Source organism: Penicillium rubens, assembly GCF_028828025.1.
Source record: "Penicillium rubens strain IBT 27055 chromosome Unknown utg000003l_segment0_segment0, whole genome shotgun sequence".
NCBI lineage: Eukaryota > Fungi > Ascomycota > Eurotiomycetes > Eurotiales > Aspergillaceae > Penicillium > Penicillium rubens.
This window is the reverse complement of record NW_026890601.1, coordinates 3851929-3879341: the sequence shown is the minus strand read 5'-3', so window position 1 is coordinate 3879341 and position 27413 is coordinate 3851929. Positions and strand designations below refer to the sequence as shown.

General features: G+C 48.7%; 13 protein-coding genes across 13 annotated transcripts; 9 read left to right on the top strand and 4 right to left on the bottom strand.

Annotated features, from left to right (window-relative positions):
* Positions 1–1058: 1058 nt before the first annotated feature.
* On the top strand, positions 1059–2735 carry N7525_007686 (ammonium transporter; the record flags this gene model as incomplete). Its single annotated transcript, XM_002568093.1, has 5 exons — positions 1059–1070; positions 1126–1340; positions 1400–1580; positions 1640–1960; positions 2055–2735. The coding sequence occupies 5 exons, from the start codon at positions 1059–1061 to the stop codon at positions 2733–2735; spliced, it is 1410 nt and encodes a 469-aa protein (XP_002568139.1).
* Positions 2736–3912: 1177 nt separating this feature from the next.
* N7525_007685 (putative nucleoside diphosphatase (Ynd1)) lies at positions 3913–6213 on the top strand (the record flags this gene model as incomplete). Its single annotated transcript, XM_002568092.1, has 4 exons — positions 3913–3922; positions 3976–4010; positions 4065–4191; positions 4253–6213. The coding sequence occupies 4 exons, from the start codon at positions 3913–3915 to the stop codon at positions 6211–6213; spliced, it is 2133 nt and encodes a 710-aa protein (XP_002568138.1).
* Positions 6214–6863: 650 nt separating this feature from the next.
* Positions 6864–7933, top strand: lea1 (U2 snRNP complex subunit LEA1; the record flags this gene model as incomplete). Its single annotated transcript, XM_002568091.2, has 4 exons — positions 6864–6942; positions 7037–7077; positions 7217–7477; positions 7571–7933. The coding sequence occupies 4 exons, from the start codon at positions 6864–6866 to the stop codon at positions 7931–7933; spliced, it is 744 nt and encodes a 247-aa protein (XP_002568137.2).
* A 1392-nt stretch (positions 7934–9325) lies between these two features.
* On the top strand, positions 9326–10543 carry N7525_007683 (uncharacterized protein; the record flags this gene model as incomplete). Its single annotated transcript, XM_002568090.1, has 2 exons — positions 9326–10008; positions 10063–10543. 2 exons carry the CDS (start codon positions 9326–9328, stop codon positions 10541–10543), a joined length of 1164 nt encoding a protein of 387 aa, XP_002568136.1.
* Positions 10544–10853: 310 nt separating this feature from the next.
* N7525_007682 (uncharacterized protein) lies at positions 10854–12371 on the bottom strand (the record flags this gene model as incomplete). Its single annotated transcript, XM_061214179.1, has 8 exons — positions 10854–11224; positions 11279–11346; positions 11403–11477; positions 11529–11830; positions 11894–11964; positions 12019–12055; positions 12113–12132; positions 12185–12371. 8 exons carry the CDS (start codon positions 12369–12371, stop codon positions 10854–10856), a joined length of 1131 nt encoding a protein of 376 aa, XP_061068610.1.
* A 1048-nt stretch (positions 12372–13419) lies between these two features.
* On the top strand, positions 13420–15146 carry N7525_007681 (FAD-binding oxidoreductase; the record flags this gene model as incomplete). Its single annotated transcript, XM_002568088.1, has 5 exons — positions 13420–13725; positions 13790–13893; positions 13958–14303; positions 14359–14594; positions 14645–15146. 5 exons carry the CDS (start codon positions 13420–13422, stop codon positions 15144–15146), a joined length of 1494 nt encoding a protein of 497 aa, XP_002568134.1.
* Positions 15147–15523: 377 nt separating this feature from the next.
* N7525_007680 (uncharacterized protein) lies at positions 15524–15998 on the bottom strand (the record flags this gene model as incomplete). Its single annotated transcript, XM_002568087.1, has 2 exons — positions 15524–15683; positions 15781–15998. 2 exons carry the CDS (start codon positions 15996–15998, stop codon positions 15524–15526), a joined length of 378 nt encoding a protein of 125 aa, XP_002568133.1.
* Positions 15999–16518: 520 nt separating this feature from the next.
* Positions 16519–17853, top strand: N7525_007679 (uncharacterized protein; the record flags this gene model as incomplete). The annotated part of the gene is made up of 1 exon (XM_002568086.2): positions 16519–17853. The coding sequence occupies one exon, from the start codon at positions 16519–16521 to the stop codon at positions 17851–17853; it is 1335 nt and encodes a 444-aa protein (XP_002568132.2).
* A 679-nt stretch (positions 17854–18532) lies between these two features.
* Positions 18533–20934, top strand: N7525_007678 (uncharacterized protein; the record flags this gene model as incomplete). The annotated part of the gene is made up of 3 exons (XM_061214178.1): positions 18533–18943; positions 19005–19758; positions 19820–20934. The coding sequence occupies 3 exons, from the start codon at positions 18533–18535 to the stop codon at positions 20932–20934; spliced, it is 2280 nt and encodes a 759-aa protein (XP_061068609.1).
* Positions 20935–21357: 423 nt separating this feature from the next.
* On the bottom strand, positions 21358–21897 carry N7525_007677 (uncharacterized protein; the record flags this gene model as incomplete). Its single annotated transcript, XM_002568084.1, has 3 exons — positions 21358–21457; positions 21504–21836; positions 21893–21897. The coding sequence occupies 3 exons, from the start codon at positions 21895–21897 to the stop codon at positions 21358–21360; spliced, it is 438 nt and encodes a 145-aa protein (XP_002568130.1).
* Positions 21898–22246: 349 nt separating this feature from the next.
* Positions 22247–22993, top strand: N7525_007676 (uncharacterized protein; the record flags this gene model as incomplete). The annotated part of the gene is made up of 2 exons (XM_002568083.1): positions 22247–22255; positions 22331–22993. 2 exons carry the CDS (start codon positions 22247–22249, stop codon positions 22991–22993), a joined length of 672 nt encoding a protein of 223 aa, XP_002568129.1.
* Positions 22994–23384: 391 nt separating this feature from the next.
* Positions 23385–25796, top strand: N7525_007675 (fungal specific transcription factor domain-containing protein; the record flags this gene model as incomplete). Its single annotated transcript, XM_061214177.1, has 5 exons — positions 23385–23455; positions 23655–23937; positions 23988–24571; positions 24619–24789; positions 24842–25796. The coding sequence occupies 5 exons, from the start codon at positions 23385–23387 to the stop codon at positions 25794–25796; spliced, it is 2064 nt and encodes a 687-aa protein (XP_061068608.1).
* A 122-nt stretch (positions 25797–25918) lies between these two features.
* N7525_007674 (metal-dependent hydrolase family protein) lies at positions 25919–27262 on the bottom strand (the record flags this gene model as incomplete). The annotated part of the gene is made up of 1 exon (XM_002568081.2): positions 25919–27262. One exon carries the CDS (start codon positions 27260–27262, stop codon positions 25919–25921), a length of 1344 nt encoding a protein of 447 aa, XP_002568127.1.
* Positions 27263–27413: the final 151 nt, after the last annotated feature.

Genomic DNA, 27413 nt, shown 5'->3' with positions numbered 1-27413 from the left:
CCTCTCTACGCGCCCATATAATTATGAATCACGCGGTTTATGAGATTACCCCTTAATAAACCTGTCAAGGTATTTGCAAATTAAAAATCCCACCTAGTTACAACAAAACTGCAGTAATCTTCGATTAGGCTTCAAAAATTTCGCTGAAGACCTTGTACCAAATGAGTGAACATCGAAACTCACTCAGCCAAAGATGCAATTTTGATCGCACTTCTAAACTTCTATGCAACAAATGACTGAAGTAATTCAATTCTGAATTTGGGCTACTCGCTCCCTGTGCCTTCGATCCCCTCTGCCCCGCAGCTACACAGCCTCAAGTAATAAGAAAGCCCCACAGCTTTTATTCTAACCACAAGATTCATATTATATGTAATAATCTAGAGATATGCAAGGAATCATAATCTGGGTTATAAGTTATGGCTGAGTGGAGTAGTCCACAGTTTAGTATTAATTGGGAACTATTAGGGATGTGAGGAGGATGGGGCTGTGGAGGCATTTATACCTGAACATTTCGGTCCTCGTTTGATACTCTATTCACTTTTGATCTAATACTTCATTTAGTATAATATAGACCTTTCCGTATTATTTTCGGTACTGTTCAATGTTCAATGTAAACGCCAAGACCATCCCCTAAACTCGCGAAGATAGGGGATAACAAGAGCCTAAGCCCTAGAAGGTTGTAAGATCCGGGGTCGACACGAAAATAAGGCGTAATTGGATGGTTGAAACTCTATGGAACACACCTTCTCGGATCCTTATCTTACATCAGATTGAATCAAGTCCTCTTATCATGAATGTTGGACTTGACAGTCATAGAAATCCAGAAGAGTCGGGAATTCCATATGAACTGTGGGCGACTACCATATATTCAAAGTTCCCCATTGATAAAATGGAGACTTGGCTGCTGTGATAGTATAGATAAGAGGCTTGGTAATCTACGGAGTATGTTTCTTGCTATTGTGAGCTATGTGAAGGTCCACTCTGCTGGGGGGTATATATGTACTGTGCACCCTGAACTGGGGATTTAGGATTGTGATCCGTTCTAGTTATCTCTCATCATGACCGACGCTGTAAGTCTAGCACAATTGAAATGACACTTATGCACAGCTGACTCGTGTAATATAGCCGGTATACAATGTGTCTACCCCAACAGGCGGAGATCCACTCAAGGTCGATGTAAATGCTCAATATGTAGGGGTTGAGTGGAACTATACTTACATCATCCTGTGCTCGTTCATCGTTTGGTTGATCATCCCCGGGATTGGTCTTCTCTACAGTGGCCTCGCACGGAGGAAATCAGCGCTGGCATTACTCTTCCAGGCGTTCATGGTTGTGGCTGTGTATGTTGAGGTCTTCTTCCAAACCCACTCGTTCGTAGTACTAACACAAAATACCCCAGAACAACGTTCCAATGGATATTCTGGGGTTACTCGTTGACCTATGCGCGGGATGCAAGTCCATTCATTGGAACTCTTAAGAACTTCGGATTGAGAGGTGTGATGGTAGCACCATCACCTGGCTCGGCCGATCTCCCAGAGATTGTATTCTGCTTTTATCAGCTTCTATTCTGCGCGTGCACGGTAAGAAACATCTGACAACTCTAAGTCGCGAAATCAAAGTTAATGGAATGTTGTGGCAGGTCATGATCGTAGTCGGCGGCGCATTCGAGCGAGGCAACATGATCCCCTCCTTGATCTTCAGCTTCTGCTGGGCGACCGTCGTCTACTGCCCCCTAGCCTGTTGGACCTGGAACAGCAACGGATGGTTGTATAATCTTCCGTCACTTGATTTCGCCGGCGGTGGCCCGGTTCATATCGCATCGGGCTGGTCGGCATTGGCTTATGCCTTTGTTCTGGGGAAGCGCAGGAATATCGACCGCACTTCACATGCGAAACCACACAACACGACCTTGGTCTTCTTGGGGACGGCCTTGATCTGGTTTGGATGGCTCGGGTTCAACGTATGTCACACCTGTGCCTTTCTGTCTTCCTTCCCTCCCCACATGTGCACCCTTCCCCCTCTAAAAATCAAACCTGACCTCAATTATTTCTTAGGGTGGCTCGACTCTCAATGCTAGCGTGCGGGCAATGCTAGCGGCATTTAACACCAACACTGCGGCTTGCACGGGGGTACTGGGATGGGTGCTGGTTGACTATATCAAGCACCGCGGGAAGTTCTCTGTAGTGGGAGCGTGCGAAGGCGCAATCGCAGGGCTAGTTGGCATCACGCCAGCGGCTGGATTTGTATCCGTCTGGCTTGCTGCCGTTATCGGGTTCCTCACGAGCGTCATCTGCGCCCTCCTCCAAGACATCAATGAGTGGTTACACATAGACGAGGGGATGGATGTATTCAAGCTACACGGTATCGGCGGGATGATGGGGGCATTCCTTACCGGGATCTTTGCGTCGCAGTCTATTGCCGCGTTGGATGGCGTGACCGAGGCTACTGGGGGCATTGACGGTAATGGAGTGCAAATTGGGAAACAATTGGCTGAGGTGTGTGCTATCTCGGCATATTCTTTCGTTGTCTCGTGTATCCTGCTTTACATTCTCAAATTCATACCCGGGATGCAGTTGCGGGTACATGAAGAGGTGGAAATGGTTGGTTTGGACCGCGCGCAGTTTATCGATGAGCAGATTGGTGAGCGGGCGCTGTTCGACGATCTGGGTGGGTCTTCATCGAGCATGCTTGATGGGCGGGCTCCCGTAGTGGTTGGCTCTCAGGAAAAGAAGTGACAGGGTTACAGCCTCGTCTCGTGACTTGGAACCCCATTGTATGTCGAACATGTACTCCGTAACCCGTCTCGGATTCATTAACTTTCAATGTTTCTAATTTTATTTTTTACCTTTTTGCCATCTCTCTTGCATAATGTTACAGCGGAAGATGTCTAAAAAGAAAGCTTGTGACTTGCAATTTGTGCCTAAATCGAGTGAAGTAAGGTGATATTTCAAACTAACCTTGGAAGTGATGGTCGTATTTAATAAACGGGAAAGGCGTTTTATAAGGAGGTTCTCTTTATTTTTTATTTTTTTTTACAATAGCAGGGATTATACTCCGTATCATACTGGCCAAAAAGGAAATTATGAAAAGCATTTGCCAAGACATACCCTTGTTCGCCAGAGTGACGCAACGAATCTCCCATCGGCTTCCAAGGCCGGGGAAGGGAGAAGCTGACGTATACTCTCCCCTCTCGGCATTTTAGTGTAAGCCCTGTGCGGACGTACGAGGGTAAGGGTCCTTCTCTCACAACTGCATTCCATGATGACGAGGCTGGAATACATATCCGCTTATAATGTACTACCTACTCTAATAAATAGTGAAGTTGAGATAGTCAAGATTCAAGTGGAACTGTCCCTGTCAAGATCAAAACAACGTGATTAGTCTGCATGCCGCAGTGAGACGTATACACATCTGCAGGAGAAAAATAGGTATAGGTGGTACGTTAAAGATCGTACAATGTTGTAGACATTCGATGTTACTATTGTAGATGTTACTATGTAGCTATTGCACCCGTGGACATAGAATTGAAAATAACATTTAAGTTAGGGAAAAAAAAAAAAAAAAGAAAAAAAAAAAGAAAGGAAAAACGGATTATCTGGTCACAGGAAGTTTAATTATTCATAAATTGCCCCACTTTCCTGAATTCAGACCAATCTGGGCCCATGTTGCCACTTAAAATTCCTAGTCCGTCCCGTCATGTTTCGTACCGCCCCGGAGTCGTCGCGTCCAGGCCGCTTTTGGCAGTCTCCTTATCTCTCTTGGCTTGGGTCGTCTCTCTCTCCTCTTTCTCTTCTCTCTCAAGTCTTCTTTACTTGTCATTCGTTTACCCCATATTCCTGCACTTTAATTTGAATAATCTTGTCTTCTGCTTTTGACAAGTCTGTCATGATCTGCGAATAATCAAAAGTCCAAATGGGCAAATGTATGCAGTCCCACCTCGACTTTTATGATCCGTCAAATTGACCTTTCTATTAGGGCGTTATGGTGTCGTCCTGGACGCGGGCTCGTCTGTATGTCGACTTTGTTCCGGAGACTCGGAATCATGTCACTAATCAACCATGTAGGGGACCCGCGTACACGTTTACCGATGGCTACGGAATTCTGCTGCACGAAAGCACGCCGATGTGGAGGAGTTGAAATCGCTACCGGAAATCAAGACTAAGGAGGAATGGACGAAGAAGATTCACCCTGGTGAGCCCACCTAGAGCCAATACAAACCCACCAACCCGACACTAACCTACCTGCGCCAAAGGTGTTTCTTCATTCGCCAACAGACCCGAATTGGTTGGATCAGACCATCTCGCCCAACTGTTAGACCACGCCAAAGGAATCATTCCTTCCGAGGATGCCAAGGATACTCCTATATTTCTCCTCGCCACTGCTGGCATGCGACTGCTAGGAAATCTTGAGCGACAATTGCTTCTGGATCGGATCTGTTCCTATGCTCGTGAAAACTCGGAGTTTCTGCTTCCGGACTGTGGCGTTCACATCCAGGTGATTCCAGGCGTGACTGAGGGACTATACGGATGGATTGCGACAAACTACCTAATGGGATCCTTTGATGCCCCGGAAAAACATGACCATGGAAAGGGACACAACACGTACGGATTTCTTGATATGGGTGGCGCATCCGCCCAAATTGCATTCGCTCCGAATGTTACGGAGACGGAGAAGCATGCCGAGGACCTCAAATTGTTGCGATTGCGGAACATTGATGGATCCGTTCAAGAGCACAGGGTGTTTGTCACTTCGTGGTTGGAGTTCGGCGTACACGAAGCCCGGCGACGCTATTTGGAGGCTTTACAGACGGCAATTGGGCCAGGAATCAAAGAGATGCCTGATCCATGTCTTCCCAGTGGATTACGGACTACGCTTGATGGAAAAGTCGCGTTGGCGAGCCAAACGGAACCATATTTGCTAGGCACAGGCAAATTCGACGAATGTCTCCGCCAGACATTCCCATTACTGGACAAGGATGCTCCGTGTGCGGATGAACCGTGTCTGCTAAACGGTATCCATGTTCCAGCTATCGATTTCGACGTCAACCATTTTATCGGGATCAGCGAGTACTGGCACACCACTCACGAGATTTTCGAAATGGGATATAAGGACAAAGCATACGACTTCAACACCTATCAAGAACGGGTTCAAACGTTTTGTTCTCAAGACTGGGACTCCATTGAGCAAGGCCTTGGACAGCACAAATGGGGAAAGAAGGTTGATCGCCAAAAGGCCTACGAAGTATGCTTCAAGGCGTCATGGATCATCAACATGTTACATGATGGCATTGGAGTGCCTCGCGTTGGTTTGGAGAGTACAACTGGCTCTTCGCACAACGGCACTAAAGAAGTCTTGGCTCATGGAAAAGAAAAGGGCTATCTTGATGCTTTCCAGGCGGTCAACAAGATTGACTCAACCGAAGTGAGTTGGACTTTGGGCAAGATCGTCTTGTACGCATCTTCTCAGGTGCCTCTAGAGATCGAAGAAGGTCTCCCAGTAGGCTTTGGCAGCAATGTCCCCGGCATTCCGGCCGACTTCCAGTATCCTAGTGTTCAGCTACTACCGGATTCAGACAGCTTCCACAGTGAACACTGGCATGACGCGCTGTTCGACGGTGATTCCCCGCGCCGGATCCCAGGCTTCGTCCTCTTCATGTTCATTGTTGCCATGGTCGGTTTCTTCTTGTGCGGACGCAGCCGTCGATCGCGGATCTTCAACCGCGTGAGTAACGTATTACGCCGTGGTGGGCCATCGCACCCCAATCACCCGAAGAAACGAAAGGGACTCAAGTCGATGCTACCGTTCATCAGTCGAAGCGCCCCCTCTTACGAGCGAGTTCTCGAGGACGGTGCGCAAGATTACGAGCTTGGTGCCATTGAGTCCGATGAGAGTGAGGATGGTGGACGTCTTTCCGAGACAGACTCGGCTAGACTGGGACCACCGAAGCGAGCGTCGAGCTGGGGCAGCAATAGCAACACCCCTAGTTTCAAATATGCGTTGGATAACAGTTCAACCGGGACGATTGGTCTTGGAATCAGCGGTGGCTCCGGCATCGCTATGGATCGAGCAGGCTTGGTGGTCAGGACGGAGAGCAGGGACCACCTGGCTCCCATTGCTCTGGGCCCCACAACTAACGGGCGTCGATCAAGAGCTGGCAGTCCAACAAGATCCCACCAAAAATCGCCCAGCATGACGCCCCTGACCGACGAGTAACGTGACATACCTGACTGAATTATGCATAATTTCTTATCCTGCATTGCATTTTCACATGGAGTTCGATTGTTTGACATGCGTCGACTCAATTTCGGCGCTGTCGATTTCTTTCTTTTTCTTTTTCTCCCCCTTCTCATATGCAAAGGGACTTCATTTCTTATTGTGTCGCGTGCGTCGTGGCAGTCTGCTTTCCATTCTTCATATCATATTTCAACACTGTGCTCTGGAGTACCTTTTTTGTGGTTGGTTGCGGTGCTTTTCAATCTCAGGCCGGTGATTTACACGTAATGAGGTGTGTACTATTAGTGGTTGAGAATGTCTTCCTGGATATAGATTAATACATTGCCAATGTCTAGTTCTGCATTTTATATTGTAACTAGGTAGGTAGTTATGGTTGGTTCCAAGGTTAGTTATGGAGGCAGCTAATTTAATGCCACCTTTTCCAGGCAACATAAGGTCACGTGAGAGGACTGCCACCGCCTGGCAAAAATGATGTAGAGAGAAACTGGCGCAAGTAGCTTCCGATTCACTCGTGCCATTGATTCACCAAGCTTGCTCAATATTCTTCCATAGCACTCCACCTATGCTATTGCCATAAATCTCACCATCTCATACACCCCTTACTTTCGGCAACAGCCACCGCCGCCACCATGCGCTTGACCGCTGAGCTCATTCAAAGTTCTCTGACATATATCAATCCGCTCACAGATCGTGAGCTGGATCTCCGAGGTGCGTTCACCCACTACACACCTGCCTGAAAAGAACAGGTACTACACTTTTGATTAAGAGCTGGATTGATATCGTCTTTTGTGTGGTCGTGTAGGTCACAAGATCCCCACAATTGAGAACTTGGGTATCGCCAAAGTAAGTGCTGTGTTTCTTTCAAGCAATCCTTGAGGCTTATTTGCCTCTGCCATGTCTTTTCGAGTTGCCGCTAGACCAATTTTTGAGTCCGCAGGCAGCTCAGTCATACCCTTGTCAATCCGATGTTAACAGCTCCTAGGATCAAGATGCGATCGACTTCACCGATAATGACATCTCCTCTCTTGGAAACTTCCCCCACTTCCCTCGCCTCCGCACTCTCCTCCTCGCTCGCAACCGTATCAATCACATTCAACCAGCATTCGCAGCTTCAGTGCCTAACCTGACGAACCTGGTCTTGACCGCAAACAATGTGTCTGAACTTGCCGACCTAGATCCGCTGCGGACCTTGGGACGGCTGACACACTTGTCGCTCCTGCAAAACCCGGTGACACGCAAAGAGGTTTGTCCAGACCTGCAGCCATATACTAGTTAGATCTGGCTATATATGACATGTTTAGACTGCATTGGAAGCCAAGCTAACTGATCCTCGCAGAACTACCGCTACTGGATTATCTGGTGCATCCCCTCAGTCCGATTCCTTGACTTCCAGAAAGTAACCGACGCCGAGCGCGCTACAGCTAAGGAGCTCTTCGGCACCTACGAGGAACCCTCATCCCTCGCATCCAAGATTATGGGTGTCAAGTCCCGCACGTTCGATGTTTCTACCCCGGCTGGACGCACCCCCGCCGAAAAGGGCGTGCGAGTACAACTCACCGACAAGGAGCGCAAGCGCGTCGAGAAATTGATTCGCGAGGCGAAGAGCTTGCAAGAGATTACAAAGTTGGAGAAAGAGCTTAATGAGGGGCGGATACCCGGTGGAGCGGATGTCGATGGTGACGAGGCCATGCAGATGTGAGAGATAGGATTTGAGTCTCTCGCATGGGTCGCGGATTATGAACATGCAATCACGTTTTGTCTTTTCTTCTCTGGAGCTTAGCTTTCTGGGTTTCTTTTCTGACTGGGTGGGGTTCAGTGTGTATCGTATCTGGGTATTCATTTATTCATATGCCCCTAGATTGGGATCAGAGAAAGATTCCAGCTATGAATTCTGAGCATATCGAATCCAAAAGATCATTTGGTATATAGCCTAAATGTCCGCCTGCTATCCTTTGCTTGACGACCGCATCTATCAGTGATTCTTTAGAGGCACGGTCTGTCTCTGTTTCACCAGTACGGTCTTCTATAGCTTCAATCCCTGTATAGTATTCAGTTCGAACTAATTCGATGGAGCAAAATCTCGTATACAATCACGCATCTATTAATAGCACGAAGTATAATGGGAGCACTTAACCATGATCGAAGGTGGAGTCAGCAACTACAGTCCACAGGCCAATGTTTGAACTTTCCGATAGCCAAGTACAAAGTATAGAGTAAGTTGTGCAAAGAAGTGGTATAATTCTACTCTTAAATCCTCAGATCGGAGATAATATATGTTGTATACAACATTGTACGTATAGGGTGGGATTGGTTATGCAGGGGCTGTGTAATACGAGTTCTTCATTCTTTGCAACCTCGGGCCAAGTGGCAGGGATAAAACGGGATAGTTATAGCTCGTATACTGCAGATCTGATGGGAAATCTATTAAAAAGGAAATGGACAGAACAAGAATATCGTAAATTCATTACTGCAGAGTACGTGGTTGATGATTGAGTTATATGCAGAGATTTGTTTTCTTGGATTATAGCCCATATGTATGCCGAACCCTCGGCTTTCGAACATTTCTAGTCTAATCAATATGTGTAATAGTGTAATAGTATGGACGCCCCGATAGAAGCTCTTGTAGTAACTAAAGTCCAAGATACTAAGACCAGGAAGGTCTCTTGTAAGCCTTGTAATAGTGAAGGCGGGTCAAGCCGACATCGATTCGTGTCGGACCAGTGGAAAATACCATCCAACCAGTGTTCCACATGATACGAGCCTCCACAAATTCCTTAGTTTGGCATCATTCTGCGTGTTGATCCGCCGTTCTCGCAGGGCTATTTTCAACAGCAGAAGGGGCTTGACTACTCCAACCGGGCCTAACAAGTCTCGTGTTCCATGACGATCACATCCCTAACAAGAGCTATCCCAGAGGAAAGACTCCTTTACAAATGCATGAACGGAGTAGTGGCACTTTGGTTACACTTCATATGCAGCTAATATTAGCTCTCGCCCCCTAGATGCAGCAGACTGCACTATAAATTAAATATTCCCGGAGTCTGTCCTCAACGGTCAAAAGACAAGCCCTCTCGATACCAAAAGTCCCATCATGCGGTATACATTAGTCTTGACTACCCTTCTTTCTCTTTGCTTGCCCTTCACCATTGCGGCAGACCCTCGTTACTGCCAGGGAAAGACGACTCTTGCCAGCAAAGACTTCACCCTCAAAGAATCTGCAGACAATGCTCACCTGCCTGTGCTTGCAAAGTACTTCAAGTCAAAGGGTAAAATTGCGAGCGTCACTGCGGTTCTTCAATCTGCGAATCGTGCCTTAAGCAAAGGTTCGCCCTCTGTTGGCAATGGGTCTCCTGCCGAAGCATGGGCTTGGAACTCGGGCGATGACAACACGAAGAAGTGGGTTCCGCAAGGAATCACCAGCTCTGCTGATGCTTTCGGAAAGGGGACCTGGAATGACCATGAGGCGTGGATCGTCAGTTGGTATGAAAAAGGAGAAAGCGTACGGCTCAGCTTTGTTGATCGCAAAACACACAAGTATCGCCATGTGATGCTCGTGTACCCTACTGCCGACGACGACTTCAAACCCATCAGTATCCATGCCGGCGGCATCATGTGGTATGGAAATGTGCTGTATGTTGTCGATACCAATAATGGTATTCGTGCATTTGACCTGGACAATATCTGGGAGGTCGAGATTGCAGACGGCGTCGGAAAAACCAAAGACGGCAAAGGGTATTCTGCGGATGGGTACCGATATGTGCTTCCTCAAATCCGGTGAGACTTTATATATCATCTTCTTTTGGACCAAAGTCTGATACCATCGAAAAGCTACTACAAATGGACCCCTGGCGACTCTTCTCCCTTCCGCTTCTCTTGGATTTCCCTTGACCGCAGCGACTCTCCCGACACCCTTATGGTGGGTGAGTTCGTGCGAGATGGAGAGACTTTCGATGACGCCAACAAAACGCCAGTCCCTATCCGCTATGTGAAATACAATCTGGATGCTACGACCCGGCGGCTGCGCACCGACGATAACGGCGTCGCTACCGCAAGCTGGGCGTACTGTGTCAATATACCCAACGTGCAGGGTGCTGTTTCGTACGACAACAAGTTTTACATCTCGCGCAGTACGGGCAGAGCTCCCAAGGAAGGCGATCTTTTTACTTGGGAACAGGGGAAGACGGCGACAAAGCACCAGGGGTGGTTCATGGCTGGAAATGAAGATCTCAGCTTTAATCCTGTTCGCAAGGAGTATTACACTGTCACTGAGTATGATGGAGATCGGTATATTCTGGCCTATAAGGTCTAGCTTTGCCCCATCTGTCATTGTACTCCACCATGGGTGGCCGTGCTGATGGAGTTCTTGTACAATATCATAGCTGCCATGATGGTTGATGCAATAATTAGAATCAGTTCAAAGCAAAGAGTCTTTGGAATTACTTATATACGCATTCACCTGCCGCCGCAAGGCAGAAGTGAATCGGACTCGCGGAGATACTAGTCTCATCAGTTATTGCTTTACAGAAATAGTGGGTACATTACATTATATTGATAGGACCCTACATCATTTACTCAGGATCTGCACTGGGATGGGAGACTGGAACAAAAGAAATTATATCTCACTTGGCATGTGAGCTACTAGAATTCTCCACATCGAACTCGACCGTTCGGATGATGCCTTCCACCCTTTCCCCATTCTCCTCGGTTGGTAGGATGTGTTCCTCACTGTCATTATCCGGCGCTTTGCTGTGTGAAGTAAGTGTTGCCGAGTATTGATTATTGCGCCCTGTGAAGTCCGGTCGACTGCTGTGAGGGAAAGAACCGAGTTGGTGGCCGTATTTGCGAGATTTCGAGGTATCGCCGGATGCTGAGAGACCTAATAGTCGAGGGAAGTATCGTCGGACAAATGGTCTAATGGCAGTCACACAGCCCCCGAAGATTCCGAGGTTCAACTCGATGGTGCACCACATCAGGGCATCAGTAGTCGTCCCTTTTTTTTCGTATTAGCGATTTCCTTCTGTTTGTAGGAATGTCCGATCATTACATGTTAAATCAGGGCTTGTCTGAAGAATATACAGAGATGATAGCCGAATACAGCTCACAACCCCAACGCTGAGTCCTGACGTTAGTATTGGGTCTACTCTTTGGGGTGGAAATATATCACTTACAAACAACCCATTGCTAAGATGACAGTCACAGCGATCTTCTGGCCCAAGGGCATTTGTAGCCGGCGCAGCCATGGTCTGAAATCAAAATTAGCACCTCTGCCGGGTTAATTTCAAACAGCAACATACATCGGAACCACGACGGTTGCAAAGTCAGTAAAAATTCCCAGCCCAGCATTGGCAAAATAGAAGGCTGGCCGGTCCATGCAATGCCCCGTTGTAATCGTATCATCCCAAGATTTGGCAACCGGGGTGCAACTGAATATATTGGCGAGCACACTGGCCAAACTGTATCCCACGGCAATAAAGACAAGCACCCAGACGGCGATGTGGAAGTTCCGGCTGGGAAAGATGCGAAGGTAGAATACAAGAACGGAACATTTTGTGAAGCCCGTTGCGGCGCAGTAGAGTATAGCGGATGTTAAGTTCAACTGTGGCAGAGGTTAGTTATCATTATCGTCTGATAAATACCTTGATAGGCTGGAATTGCTAACCTTTTCAAACATTGGCGATAGGTAAGCTTCTGGGACATCCCACATATGTTTCCCGAGACCCCAATTGAGCACTGTTGTGAGTTTGTGTCAGCGAGGCTCCAGTATGAGGCAATCGAGTTCCTTACTCTCTAACGTGACGCCGGAGAGGACACATGATAAGATCTGTAGCCAAGGCTATCAGTAACCGACTCAGAAATTAGTTCATCCAGTAGCACACACCAGGGCCATAATCATTAGATCTATATAGCTGTCAGTCGTGCCATCTCTCCATGCGCGACGCGCCCCACTCACAGTCATCAGAACGAAAGCTCCGGACAATAAACACCCGAGTCCATGTTCTCACAGCCAGACCAATGATAGCCAGCGGTAGAAAGATAGAATTGACAACCACAAATTTAGTACCCGTATAGGGTGGGTTAACGAAGTTGGAGGCCCGACCCGGCGGCGGCGGCATGGCCGGCGAGATGGAAGAAGCCATGACGGTCATTGGATAATGTGATCCATCCGTTCCAATCGAGGCCCAAGTACGGTAGTAAGTGGAAACGTGGAAACCGGGTATATGTAGATTTATATTTGAATCTCGAGGGAAGACACGTGGGAAAACAAAGTGACAACCCCGTGTTGAATGATAATCGTTTGACCATAAATCGAGTGAATATCAAAAGTTTGGTACAACAAATAATCTCGCGGACAACGTGGAGACTTTGATCCACTCGATATATGCAACCCATTTCGCATGAGGATCTACCTAAAATGGTAAAGGGTAAATAAAGTCTGTACTCGGCCAAATTCCAGTCAGTACCCGTCAAATTGAAACATGGAAATGTTTAGCCCGACTGTTGTATCTATGTTGAACTTCGACAGGCAAGCTGACATCGAGATCGAGGTATATAAAAGTGAGAAGAGGGTAGTTAGTTCTCCGGCATATCTCCGGAGTAGCTAAGTTGGGAAACTCGATCTACGGAGTAGAGCCCTAACAAAGTAAGGATCGACGAACTGGAAAAATATGTTTTGTTTTTTTATGAACTTCATTGAAGATAATTAATTAATTATGCCTTGTCTCGGCACTATAAGTGTAGGTGGGTCGGAAGTTTCTCAGCCCTGGGCAACTTTAAGAGACGCCACAACATATAGAAGTGAATCCCATTCTACACTCTATTGCACTTATATGGTTTGCATGGACTATAATAATAGAACTGCATTAAGGACAAGTCTGTGAACATTCTCCCTCAGCTACAACGTCCATCACAATTTCTGCGAAATGGTTCCACTAGTTATATGACAAATACGCCAAGTGGATGAGACCCATGAAGTCTCCACCTGAAATAACCCAACCGATCTAACTCGGCAAGCTAGAGGACGGGCTAGAGCAAGAGCAGCTTCCGAACCGTTTAGAACTAGATCCAAATGCAGTAACGCCTCTCGGCGTTAAGCTACGATTATCCGCCGTTCCATTTCTCGTTGACCCGAACCCCCTTGATCACAGTTCGAACTTTGTATACACTACCCAGGTATACTTATTCACCATGCGCACATCATTAGCCGTGCTCTCGCTAGTCGGCGTAGTCGCAGCATCGACACCAGGTAACGCGTGCCCCAATGTCTCGGCAGGCTGCAAGGCGCTGCAGGCGCCGCTTGGGGATTCGCTCTTCTTCGCCGACAGTAGCGTCTACAAGTACGAGGCGGCGAACTTTTGGTCGAACACGGAGCTGATGGCTCCTGGCTGTGTGTTCCGACCGCAGTCCAGTGCGCAGCTCGCGGATGGCATCGCGGCGTTGGCCAATGCCAATGCTCAGTTCGCTGTTCGGGGCGGTGGCCACATGGGTATCCGGGTGGGTTCTTGATCTGAAACTGTCTAAATACTATACTGGGTTCACCCTGATCTGACGGTCGCAGGGCTCCAACAATATCGATAATGGTGTCTTGATTGTTATGTCGAACTTGACTACTTTGGAGTTGTCGAAGGATCAGTCCATTGTGTCCATTGGTCCTTCATACCGGTTAGTCGATTTTCTTCCCCCTTTCTGTCGGCACTGGTGATGGCTCTTGCTTACCTCTGTTTAGATGGAGCGATGTCTACGAATACCTGCAGAAGTTCGACCTGACCGCTGCTGGTGGCCGTCTTGGCCCTGTCGGCGTGCCGGGATTGCTCCTCGCTGGCGGTATCAACTTCTACGGAAACCAGGTTGGCTTCGGCTGTGATACCGTTGTCAACTACGAGATCGTTCTTGCTAATGGCTCGATTGTGGAAGCTAACGAGAAGAGCCATCCGGATCTGTTCTGGGCCTTGAAGGGCGGGAGCAGTAACTTCGGCATCGTCACCCGGTTCGACCTGGAGACTATCAAGTCGAGCAAGGTCTGGGCTGGTGCCCACACCGTGTCTGCCGAGTACATCGATCAATTCCTGGCGGTACGTTATGCTGAAGTCTTTGGCTGTATGATTGGTCACTAACTAGTTTCATTAGGCTGCGGCTACCTACGCATCTGACATTTACGACCCGAAGACGCACATTGTACCAGCTCTCGTGCCCGGCGAGACTACTCTCGCCTCTGTGATTCTGTTCTACGATAGCGACAGCATCAGCTACCCCGATATCTTCAAGCCCTTCACCGATATCCCGGCTATCAGCAGCACCCTTGACTTCAAGACGATCGCTGAATTTGCCACTGAGACAGGCGCAATGGTGATTGATGGCATCAAGTATGATCACCCGCCCAGAAGGCCATGACTTAGTAGCTAACGAGACTTAGTGACGTATTCGTCGCCGGAACCGTTAAGGGCACAAGCTACAAGGAGCTTCTCAACGGCATCAGCATTATCAACCAAACCTTCTTCGACGAGCTCCCCAAGCTGTACGCGCAAATTCCTACCGCCAACATTTCCACTATCCAGCTGGACTGGCAACCTATCGGTGCCGACTGGTTGAAGGCATCTGAGGCTCGTGGCGGAAATGCTCTCGGCCTGGACTCCTCGCAGGTCTATCTCTGCTACGCAGAAGTGGTTGAGTGGATTGGCTCGGCTTACGATGACATTGTCGCTTCTTGGGTTGAAGAGACCACTTACAAGATCAATACTGCTACGCAGAAGGCCGGTCTGTACGACGCATTCAACTACATGGGTGATGCTGCTGGCTTCCAGTCTATCTTCCCTGGCTATGGCGCGCAGAACCACCAAAGGCTCGATGGTATTGCGAAGAAGTATGATCCTCATGGTGTTTTCCAGACTCTTATGCCTGGTGGATTTAAGGTTTAGCAGATGTATAGATGACCTTGGGATGTGTATGATGCTTGGGGTATGGGAACAAAGCTTTTATATAAAGAATCTACCAACAACTAGTAATATTAGAGCAACATGTCTACTAAAGAAAGGGAAAGGAAACAATCCTCTAGTTTGGACGATTCCTTGCCAACGAATCTGGCGAGGTATTGAAGAGTCCGACATCAAGGATTTAGGCCTGTTTCACAGCGCTCCAAGGGGTTACAGAGGGTTAAAACCCCAAGTCCGTGTGATGGTGCAACTAGCATTTGGATACGATAGCGAAGAAACGGACCAGTACCTTAGATATATATAGCGCAGTTCGATATGAGTAATGTAAGGGGTGGGTGCACGATGAATGACAAGAGATACAATTAGACGATGAAATCCAGGAGCTTTTGCTTGTTGAGAATTTCTCCTTCCACCAATCTCCCTGTCTCGGTGACTTGCCCGTTGACTTTTTCATAGCGTACCAACGCGGGGATGTTTTTAGTGGCCCACGTTGTTCGGTAAACATTCTGGGGGTTATTCCATCTGATAGATATCAGCTGAATGTACCACAGGACTCATTTTCAATGTTATTTCGAAAACAAAATGTTGCAGATTCAGACACGATCATGGTAAAACTTACTCGGGCTTTTGCCCAACCTCAACGATAGCTAATTCAGGCGCATCATCTCCGGCAAACGCCTTATTGATATGTGGCAAAGCATCCCGTACATCTGGGCACCAAGGTTGCTTCGTAATTGGATCTGGTGAAGAGATGAAGGCGATGAATAATTTCGAGGCCGAGGTTAGTGCCAGCTCCTTCGCCGAGCTTGGCAGTGCGAGATTCTTGGTGATTGGCATTCTTGTAGCTTTGTATATAGTTCGAACTTGAGTGCAGAGTGTAGGCGAGAAGTATGGGCGAGACAATAATGTCTTGTTGGAGATACAAATTAGAGGCGTTTTGCAAGTCGGGCATGAAACAACTGTGGCTTTTCCAAGGTTCCAAGGTTCCGTTGATTCATGACTAAGCGGGCAATAAGGTTCCAAGGTTCCAACCTTGGAATGTTCCACGGTTCGGGCCATGTGCTTTCCAAGGTTGTTTCTACCTACATACCTACATATGGTATATAACTATGGAGGTAACAGGGACTATCATCAGGTCCCTTTTTCCTAATGTCGTCCGTGCTGATATCCTTTTTCTACTTCTATTGGATTATGCAGGTGGTCAGGGCTGAATTGTGGATATCTTCGTATTCTCAGATAACGTTGACGCTCGTGCCGTTGGCGCGTGATGTAAGCGAAAAGTTCAGCCCCAGCCTCAAGTGTTTCTCCTCTTATTTAATACTCTGACTGTGGAGTCGTAGGATTTACTTTTTCTAGTATGGATGAAACAGCATCCAATTTTCGTGCGCAGTGGGTCAACCCATCAGATTTATTTTCAATCCTCTTAATTATTGGCGGGGATGTCATTGCCATCGCTCAGGCAGCCCTCTCCGGCGGCCCTATCACCCCCGTTACCTTCTCTTTCGGATGGGTATCGTACGCTATCTCGGCGTTACTCACTGTCCAAAGCGAAGGCCGCCTGATGCCTCCGAGCCCTGACTCTACCCTCCAGGTAATCAACCTAGCCACGGGGTATAAGCGATTCAACCGGTCCTGGACTTTAGGGCGTATATTTCAGAATTATGAATACTGGATGCCAGCAGAAGTACGACAGCGACTGCAAGCCCACCCGGCCTTGTATGAAGATGAGGAAGCCAGGATTGCAGACACAGAGATGTCGGCGAAGGTCACGGCAACGACAGAAACAACCCCCAACTCTCGCAAATTCGTGAGCCCCCGCCAGGCCGGCCTCTGCATCAGTGTTTATGAGTGGGCGCTGGATGGTCGCCATCCAGTGGGGAAACCTGGTCATGACTGGGTGCATTGGCTAGGAATCGCTGTGACAGTGGTTCAACTAGGCGTCAGTGTGATACCATTTGCCCTTTTCGGAGACTGGAGTATCTTCCTGGTGACGGTGGCCGGGACAATACTGGCCTACGCGTCTGGTGCATTGCCGCAGTGGGGGAAGGAGAAATGGGCGTGTCGGATCTTAGACAAGCGCAAGGATATTGCGTTGACGGTTGGTGTTGGCACGCAGCATGTGATTTTGGTGCGTGGGGCGAAGGGCGGGTTGGATCTGGAAGACATGGCTGGGGGCCAGTTGCCGGAAGACGAGGGGGAGCAGACACGTAGGAGTCCACTGATGCGACTGATGAGCCCAGGCAATACGACGCGCATGGTGATGTTTCTGTTGGTGGTGCTGTGGCTCATGCTTCTCCTCAGCAGCACGGGGATCCAGGAACATGCATGGTTTCTACTCGCGGTGGGCGGCACTGGCATGGTGCAAAACCTCATCACGGCCGGGGCCCCGCGTCGGCCGGCGATGTTGGGAATTCCGCTTCGACTGGCTATGCGTCCGGACTCGAAGAACGAAGCAATTCCAATCCCGATGGTGTTTGCCGAATTCAAGATTATGCATACGCTAATGGAGCTCGAGTTGGACTTCAAGGGGGCTGGTCGAATTCTGCTCTCAGAGTTCTTCCCTGGTGGCGGCGGCCTACTGCCTTGGGAGGAAAAATGGTGGTCCAGCGATGACCCGGACGTTCGGCGCCAGCTACTACGGGCCGCACGAGAAAAAGAATTCAACAAACAGATGCGCAGGCAGGCTGGCTGAAAAAGGGGGTGGCTGCGATACCCCAGTAGCAATTTTCCACCAGGTCCTGTCCCGTGAGTGGTGGTTGTGTTGAGGGTTGCGTACATGCAATTTGGCATATATCTCTTTGCCCCTCGGAGATCATTTCTGACTTCCAGGTCTTTGTCCTTTGTCCTTATAAAGCCATATTGGAGAACTATTGCATTATATCGATCATGGTCATCATTGTATTTCCGTTGGTCACTTTCCTGGCCCCAATATAGTACGTAGCGGTACGTCGTACGACGGTCTGCTACTTATCTGATTTGATCGAAACAAAGGTCAAATAACTGTGATTCCATGCATGCAGTGCCCTAAGTGCGTTGCTTTCCATATTCAAGTGACTGGCTTCTTCTACCCTAGATAACTATCCGCGACTGCCCTAGTTCCAATACCGACCCTGTCATCATGATTCCTGCCGTTGGGTTCAGGTCTTAGAATGCCACAACGTAAGAATCATGACATACCGAATCACAAAAATAGATGTACCACTTGCAACAGAGCTGAATACGAAGATGGGAAAAATGACATTTCTTGGCACGGGACCTAACCAACCAGTAAGAGACTAGCGCTTTAGGGCATGCCTATTCTCCAAGCTGACGCGGGGCTTCGTCTGACTGAAAAGGTGTGACTCTCAAATTTTCTGGGGCAAACAATTACAATGGCGGAGCATTTGTTCTTTCCTGACGAACCCCCAAAGCCTCTTCGGATTGAGTACAACGGTTCGCTATATGATGGAGGTGATTGGGATCAGTTCCCGACTCGCTGTGGCTGGAAACTGGAAACAGGAGCGGAAAAATTCCCTCCGCGTCAAATTCCCCAGAGCTTCCACTCTGAGATAGAATGCTGGCTCTACTTCGGCATGCTCCACTATGTGTTCGGGGACCAGCTGGATCAGTCTGAGTTTCTCATGCGCAGGAAAGAAGAAGACACTCGGCAGTATATAACGACAAAGCATCTGCATAAATATGTCAGCAATGCTAAGGAATGGAAGAAGAGGAAGCTCAGCGAGCGAGCTATTGACATTGTCAAGAAAGTCTGCGAGCAACTTTTCGGGTACGGCCCTTTGTATGTGCGAAATGATATGGCATTGGCCATTCGGCTGGTCTGCCATGCTCTCTGGGACATTGCAGGCAAACGAGATGGTCCTCAGACCCTGGCCCCCCCCTCGTGTTCAGTCATGGTTGTTCACCGGAGAATCTGACTGTAGGCGAATGGTCGCGGAGGGATGGTGCCCCTTAGAGGCAGCCAAGTGTCGTGTCGCCGGTGGTGGAGTGCAAACCCCGGTGTACCTGCTTCAGTTAATGCGTGTTAAGGCTGAGTGGGATACAATAACGCATGAGCGCTGCAAGAAGACAGAATGTGTGGCGAACAACGTCGATGAGAGTGACTATGTCACTCGACACTTACAAGAAGAGTGCACTTGTTCGCACCTCCAGTCCAATATCGAGCAGCTGCATGCAATTCTCCTAGATGGAGGTGTTCCTCTTTTGATGCTCACGGCTGATGGCGAGGATGAGCTCGGCAACCAGAATATCAAGGCTGAGATTGTGAGAAAGCGCGTGGGCAGGCAATACTTGGCCATCTCGCACGTGTGGTCTGATGGCCTAGGAAACACAAAGGGTAACAGTCTCCCAATCTGCCAACTAAAGCTCCTTTATGAGGAGGCAAGACATGTCCTCAATGGCAGCGAATATGTCCCTCGCTATGAGGGCGGCCCATTCGGACCATTACACACTGGCGTGGCTCGACTTGCCCATTTCGCAGGCAGCCAAACTCTGCGCAGAGATGATTCAGTACTATTGTGGATTGATACCTTATGCATACCACATCAGCCTGATGTCCGGAGCTTGGCAATTCAGCGCATTCGTGAAGTATACGCAGATGGTTAGTGCAAACTGTTAGCAAACTACTGGAACTTCTTGGATGGTAACCTAACCGATTACAGCTTACCGGACGATGATCCTTGATTCAGAGATGAGGCAAGTGAATAGCAGCTCTACGAGTCACCTAGAACTTCTCCTGAGGGTGCTGCACTGTTCGGGCTGGATGCGCCGGTTATGGACGCTTCAAGAAGGACTGGCCGCCAAGAGCCGGCTGTATATGTTGTTCTCTGACAAGGCAGTCAACATTGCCACTATCGCTGACGAGCTCCTGACCAAGCTTGACCGAGGAAAACTGCCCATCATGCAGGAGAGCATTGCCTTCTTCGCCATGGGTGTCTGGTTCGGCTTCTTTAAACATACCATCGACTTCACATCCAAATTCGAACGCTTTGTCAACTTGTTTGCTATTTTTACTCCTTTCGACAGAAACGACATTACCAGAGATCAGCTCATTATATGGAATTGGTTTAATGTAGCCACGCGAGCCACCAGTAAGGCACGCGATCGCCCAATCATCCTAGCGGGAATTCTCAATCTCGACTTGAAGGAAATCCTCGACGTCAAGGGATCTGATGAACGGATGCGGAAGTTCTACAGCTTGATTGACAGTTTCCCCCAAGACGTGCTGTTCCAGCCTGGGCCACGGTTTGAAGATTATGGAATGCGCTGGGCGATGAAGGTGTGTCAATATACCGAAGAGATCCAATACCTCTCCGGCGATCCAGGGAAGATTACACCTCGAGGACTTCAGATCACGACTTACACATCGTGGGTATTCCCATCCCGCATAGTGTTCGACATCAGACTGCTTGAACTTGAACCTGAGCAGGGGCTGGCTTTCGAGCAGGGGCTACTGGCTTTCGAGCAGTGGGTCGAAGAGCACAATCTCGAAGGAGTCTCCAATGTCTGCGTGCTGAAGACCAACACCCCCGTTGTTTTCGAGCCTGATAGGACTTACGGAATTATTTGGAGTGGGTCAGAACGCTCTCGACCTGGATCAATGCAATCGTGTGTAGTGGTGTCACTGTGCACGACTGAGGATGCAGTCCTTTATGGACAATATGAAGGCCTGGGAACATTCGAGTCTATCAGCAGCTTTGCAAAACGGCCAGGGGAAGGGTATTTTGTACCAGTCATTTGGGATGAGGGGCAAAAACGTGAATGGATTGTTGGTTAACTGAATGGACTGTTGGTTTGAGTGAGTAGTTGGTTAACCAAGATCGCATTAAACGGAATTCGGCCATGCATACCAGGTTCCTCAAGACCCCGACATTCGTGCCATAATCTCATGGTGTATTTGAATATACAAATCGAATAAATCCCGCAAATCTAACTCCCCCTGTAAGGAAGTGAGACGGGCGATATTTCCCCAGCGAGGCTGTACTCCGCAGACCCTCAAACTGTATGTGTAAAAGGAATTAAATAGAATCTTGAAAAGAATAGAGCAAGTTCATGATCTTGTGCATCCACAAGTCAAGGTCATCAATGTGAGCGACATGGGGTACGGAATAGCACATAAATGAGCTTAATGGCCCCCTAAAAAGAAACCCCCTGCATTAATTGACCTGGTCCCTTCCGTATTCAGCATCAACGCTATTTCCTAATCACCCCGTTCCCACAAGGCATCGGTAGGCTCGTCAGGCCACAAGGTGGCACACAGGTCACGCGCATCGGCCCAGTCTTCATAGTCACCATCAGAGCTATACATCATTAGAACGAATTCTGCGGATGTAACATGTAACATACCCAAGATCAAGGTTCTTCGGTGCCAGCATCCAAGTCCTGAGAAGGATGGATGCAACGACCACATCGTATGGCTTTCGAGCAGTCTTGCAGAAAGTCCAGTGGCCTGGCTTGCGCAGTATGAATGGTTCGTGGGAATTTCCTCTAATCCCATTCAGGTATATGCCTTCCTCAGAGTCTACAACCACCGGTGTGATCTCGTCTTCATCATCGGTTGGACCGCTGAGAGGAACCCGGGCTTTTTTGATGATTTCGGGGACATCTTGGATGAGCTGGTCCCAGGCTTTTTCCCATTCAGGCGTACCCCAGCCAAGGATGGCATAGTAGTGCGTGTAACTGTGTCCTATTAGCAGGTTGTCTTTAGATAATTCTTTGATGGTGACTAGACTGACCCCATGATTTAAGTGAAGATGGAGTGTTGTTAGAGGTAATTAAAGTGTTAGAGTGTTAGGTGAACTTGGGCAACCGCAGCCTTATGAAGTCACATGGGCAGTGGACCTACAGAGGAATTACCTCAGCTCACAACCTTGGAAGGTTCCAAGGTTCCCCGGGCAATTTCTCTATACTTTCAGAAATAGGGGCTGGGAGGTACAATTTGGGACCAGGCTTTACACTGACTGCAACCTTCGAGATGAATCAAATACGATTTTGGCAAGAGGTTGTCTCAAAGCCTCCAGGACTCTGAGCATCTTATCTTCATCATTATTCCCTGTCTCGCTTGGACTATCTTTCAAACATTCGCAGAGATGGCCAAAGTGAGTATCTTTGCCTGGATAACCACCTAGGTAACCTTGAGACAATTACACTAACATCTCTTCTCTGCCATATAGCCAAGAAGTGAGAAGTGCTTGGATCCAGAACTTTGCCAGGCTCTTGATGACTTGAAGACCGCTGTCCACTCGGCGAACTGCTGTTTAACTACTTCTCGCTTTCTGGACTCGTTTCCAGACCTCAGTACCCAACATCCGGAGATCCAGAGAGCGGTTGAGAAGGTGTCTCGATTCTTGCGGGACCAGGAGGAGAACGCTGCGCAAGGCGTAAAGAAAGCGCGAACGACATTCGAAGCTCTGTCTCCTGAACACCAATACGGCTTGATGCAGTACTACGGGGAAGACCTCAATTTCTACCTCGAGATCGCCATCCCCCCGGATCTGTTGCCCACTCCCTCAGTTTCTTTGAAGGAATTCCAGGTTTTGTTATTTGACATTGAAAATCTCCACCGTGCACTCGCCCGAGTACGTGGGGTGGAGGCGAACATCACCAATGTCTTTTGCAGGCTACCGTCCATCCAACGACTGCGGCGGGAAAATCGCGATGAGGAACTGCGACTGTTAGAACTACGCAGCTCGTCTGAGATTCAACTGCGTGTGAAATTTCTTGCCTTGGATCGGGAGCAACAGGATATGCTCTGGCTATGGTATCAAGATTTTATGGGGGTCAGTGGGATCCAGAGGGATGACAATGCGGAATACCCCTACTCAGCAAGATTTTGAGATGAAGTTAACGATGGGGACGAAAGGATTGTCAATTCAAACGGTACCCCAATGTGCAAACCTTGAAGCATGCGAAAGCAATGAGCAAATAGAGGAAATATCAGATGCATCCAGGGCTATGACAGTGTCCGATTGGTAATATCCTTCGTAGAATCGTCAAAACATAGTTCATTTATTAGCCAGATACATATGGGTTGTGACTGAAAAGCCTCCCGATATAATATTTTTATCTCGTATTCCTTTCTCTCCAGATATTGCCATGCTTGGGAGTGTGGGGTAGATAACGAGGGTTCCCGGCCAGATTGCCGAGTTTCGGGAAATTGTCCTTTTCCTCATCCTTTACAGGTCCAGTTCTCTATGACCCTTCGGATAACTGTCCGAATTTATTGCAATGGATTTTGCCTCGAAACGACGACGAAGAAGGCGGGTTGCCGACGAGAATCGCAAAAGGGCACCTCGAGCGTATGCATGGTCCATCTGAGTTGAGGTGTATCCACTAACTGGGCTAAGATGCGATCGTTGCAAGGCGAGAAAAAGCAAGTGTGTGGAGGCGATCCCGGGAAGATGTCAGCGGTGCTTTTCGAGCAACTTTGCCTGCAGGTTTGAAAGGTATCGAGTCTATCGTCCTTTGAAAGAAAAGCGTCTGTCTAACCCGAGACAGGGCGAGATCGCCTTCTGTTCAAGATACCACGTCTAGTGGCCTCACCGAACCTGGTGAAGGCACCGTATCAAGCAACAGCCAAGCCCGGCTACTGCAAGATGACGACAATCGTAATGATCCGCTTTCTCCAGCATCAGTTTTGTCCCAAAGGCTCGCCGAACATGTTGTTGCAGGTCAATCCAAAAGGATCCCGTGGCCAAACATCCTCTCCCGTCTGAGGGAGGCGTTCTCGCTAGATCCGGATGCTGCTCCCGAAGAAAGGGATATGGTCAGCATGCAAGCAGTGAGTCATATCGTACTAATTCTGAACCCATGCCAACTCACGAATTCAAGCATATGACGCGCTCAAAGGCACTTCATCCATCTGAGCTGGCACGTTTACATGCAGCAATTGACGCATTTCCCCCACGCCCTGTCGCCGATTTTTTGCTATCGGTATTTATCAAGCATGCAATAGATACATTCTTCTACTTTGACCAAGATCAAGTATTGTCTGAGATTGACCAATTTTACAACGACACCACCTCCCCGTTGAGATCTGACTTGAGCTTTGTCTGTCTTGTAATGGCAACATTCGCTCTAGGTAGTCAGTGGACGCCACTAGAAAGACCAGATGTATCTGCAGTAAGCCTACATCGGGATAATGATGATTTAGGCCAAGTATTCTATACTCATGCCAAAACGCTTATCCCTGACCTGATTGACCGACCTTGCCTTCGATCCATTCAAGCGCCTTTCTTGTTGGGTGTCTACCTAATGCCAGCAAGTGCCATTGGATCATCCTATGTCTATATGGGCTTGGCGTTGCGCAAAGCACTGGCATTTGATCTCCATCTTAACCCAGAAGATCAAGCAGTTGATGACCGGGAGAGAGAGGTCCGGTGTCGGTTATGGTGGTCAATCTATTCCCTCGAGAGGTAGGTGACAGGGCCATCGTCAAGGTCAACCTCGCTAACAATCCCAGGTGTACCACTGTCAAACTAAATAGACCCCGCTCTATTGATGCCAACGTAGTCAAAGTGCCACATCCATCGCCTCTCCCAGCACTGGATTGCCTGCAAAGATACACCAATATTCAATTTCAGGTGGCATACACTCGTCTGATCAAGATTCTCGATCGAATTGCAGAGCCATGGTACGTTTCGTCCACTCCGATAGGACATACAAACTAATTACTACTCAAGTAGCGTTGGCACCGCAGCAGAAGGGCAGTCAGAACCCGAAGCTCTGGCCTCTGATCTTCGGCAGTGGAAAAAGTCCTTACCACTAGACTTCCAGCTTGACAACGTGGATCCTAAAGACTCAAGATACCGCACGATCTTCCACCTCTATTTGAACTATTACTATGCGTGGATAACCATGGGCAAAGTCGCCCTAGTAACTGTTGCCAGAACGAATCTTCGCCGTCATATGGTTCCTACATCGCGCCCTCCTGATCCACGCGAGGCTACTTTGAGGCAATCTCGATATTGTGCAAAGGCAGGTAGAAAACTTCTCCTGCTGTTTGAGAATCTGACGCGGACCCGCAACATCACTCGTTTCTCCTTCACAGACTTCCAGGGATGCAGTATTGCGACTATCGTGACACTAGTGGCTGGGATCACGGAACGCGATTCAGGATACAATTCTCGAGTTCAATTTGGTCTAGATTGCCTTCGGAAAATGGCAGCAGGGAACATGACAGCCAAACTGGGGGTAAAATTCGTCGAGGCCGTGCAGTCGATAACAAATGAGGCCGCGGAGAAGCTCCATCAAGCGTCCTCTGTGCTCAGCGAAAGGCAGGATATGCAGGCTTCGGCTTCCGCATCTGACTACAACCAATGGGCCGAATGGCTTACCAGATTGGAACGCTCTCATACAATGGAGCAAAGAGCAATCCATGAGGTAGAGCCTGAGGTGCCGTTTCTACATACTGTAAAATACCCACCACAGTCAAACGAGAATATGTCCGATTGGAGGACTGCTGGTGAACAGCCTATCTCGGAAAGCTCGATCCTGCAAAACCCAGCACATAGCTGTGGTATGCTGCGGGAGCTACAGCCTACAGAATACGACCTGTTGTCCGGACACCAGAGTGATGATCCTGCCTTTCTCATGGGTTTAACTGGGCTTGATGTCCTAGACTTCTCTGGGTTTACATAAAATATCAGGGACATTAGGAGAGAAAATAAGTGCAACTTTGGCTTGGATATATGTATTCCTGTCGTAACACTGAGGACACCAACCACCATGCAATGAATGCAGTGCAGTACACGTCAATATAATCATTGTACTCTCACCGGAATCTGCCCATCCTCTAGCAACGCATCCCACCTACTTTTATAGACACGACCATCCTTCATCACACCAAGCACATGTGTATCAGGCTTGTCAAAGACGGTCACGTCCTCGAGTGGATTCTTGTTTAGAATCACAACGTCAGCATGGAAGCCCATCTTGATCTGACCCAGCGCATCCGCGCATCCCATCATCTTAGCTGGATTGACAGTAGCACTACGCAAAATTTCAAGTGACGATAAGACCTGCGAGCGTAGTGCAAATTCATGGGTCTGCGCAGAGCCCAACGGACCCAGCAAATCAGAGCCATAGCACATAGTCACACCAGCCTCCGAGGCAACCCTCAAAGCCTCAAGACCAGACTTTAACACAATTGAATTTTTGGTTTGCGACTCAATGGGCAGGTAATTCTTCCACCGTTCGGAAGCCATCTGGGCATACGCGATGAGTGTAGGCGTCAAGTAGACCCCCTTCTCAGCCATCAGCTTGGCAGTGGGTAGATCCACGAAATTCCCGTGCTCAATACCACGGACACCATTGTCGATACAATGCCGGATAGCCTTGACGGTGTATGCATGGGCCGTGACAAAAGTCCCTGCATTATCAGCACATTCAACCATCGCCTGAATCTCCGCCGCTGTAAACTGCAGATGCTCCAGCTTATCCGTTGGCGAAGCCACACCACCCGAACCCATGATCTTGATGAAGTCCGCTCCGCAGCGAATCTCTTCACGGACAGCCGCCATGCACTCAGGGACGCCGTTGCATATACGGCCCAGATGATTATTGCTATGGGTGCCGCCGCAGCATTCCGTAGCTTCATGTGGACCGCGCAGGTCGCCATGCCCACCAAATTGAGAGAGGGCATGGCCGGCGATAAATACCCGCGGGCCGGGGAAGACACCGTCCTCGATTGCCTCTTTCAGAGCCAGCTGGGCACCGCCACAGTCGCGGATGCTGGTGAAGCCGCGATGCAGCATCTGCGAGGCTGTGTAGGGTTGCCGCAATAGGTGGACATCATTTGGGTTTCCGAAGGCTTTGGATAGGTCACTAAAGCCTGGGACTGCGCATAGATGTACGTGGGCATCGAACAGACCGGGGCAGAGGTATTTGCCTTGGCAGTCTACTGTTTCGAGGTTGGTCGGTGAGACTGGGATGGATGCTTCTGGGCCGACGTAGGTGATTTTGCCTTCGGTGGTTATGAGGGTTGTGCTTTCTTTGATTGTGCCTGATTCGACATCAACGATGTTTGCGTTGGTGAACTTATATCCCTGGGGTGCGGGACGGGTCCATGGCTTGATGTCCGAGCCGGGTAGGGTAGTTTGTGACATGGTGGGTTTGGAGATGAAAGGATGCTGGGTAAGCCAAGATTATCAGTTTAAATATTAAATCTGAGAACAGAAAGAAGTCAAGTTGCGGGGAGAGTCTCTCACATTCGGCAAATTGGTTGCCAAATTCCCGATGGCCATCGGACCGATGCCC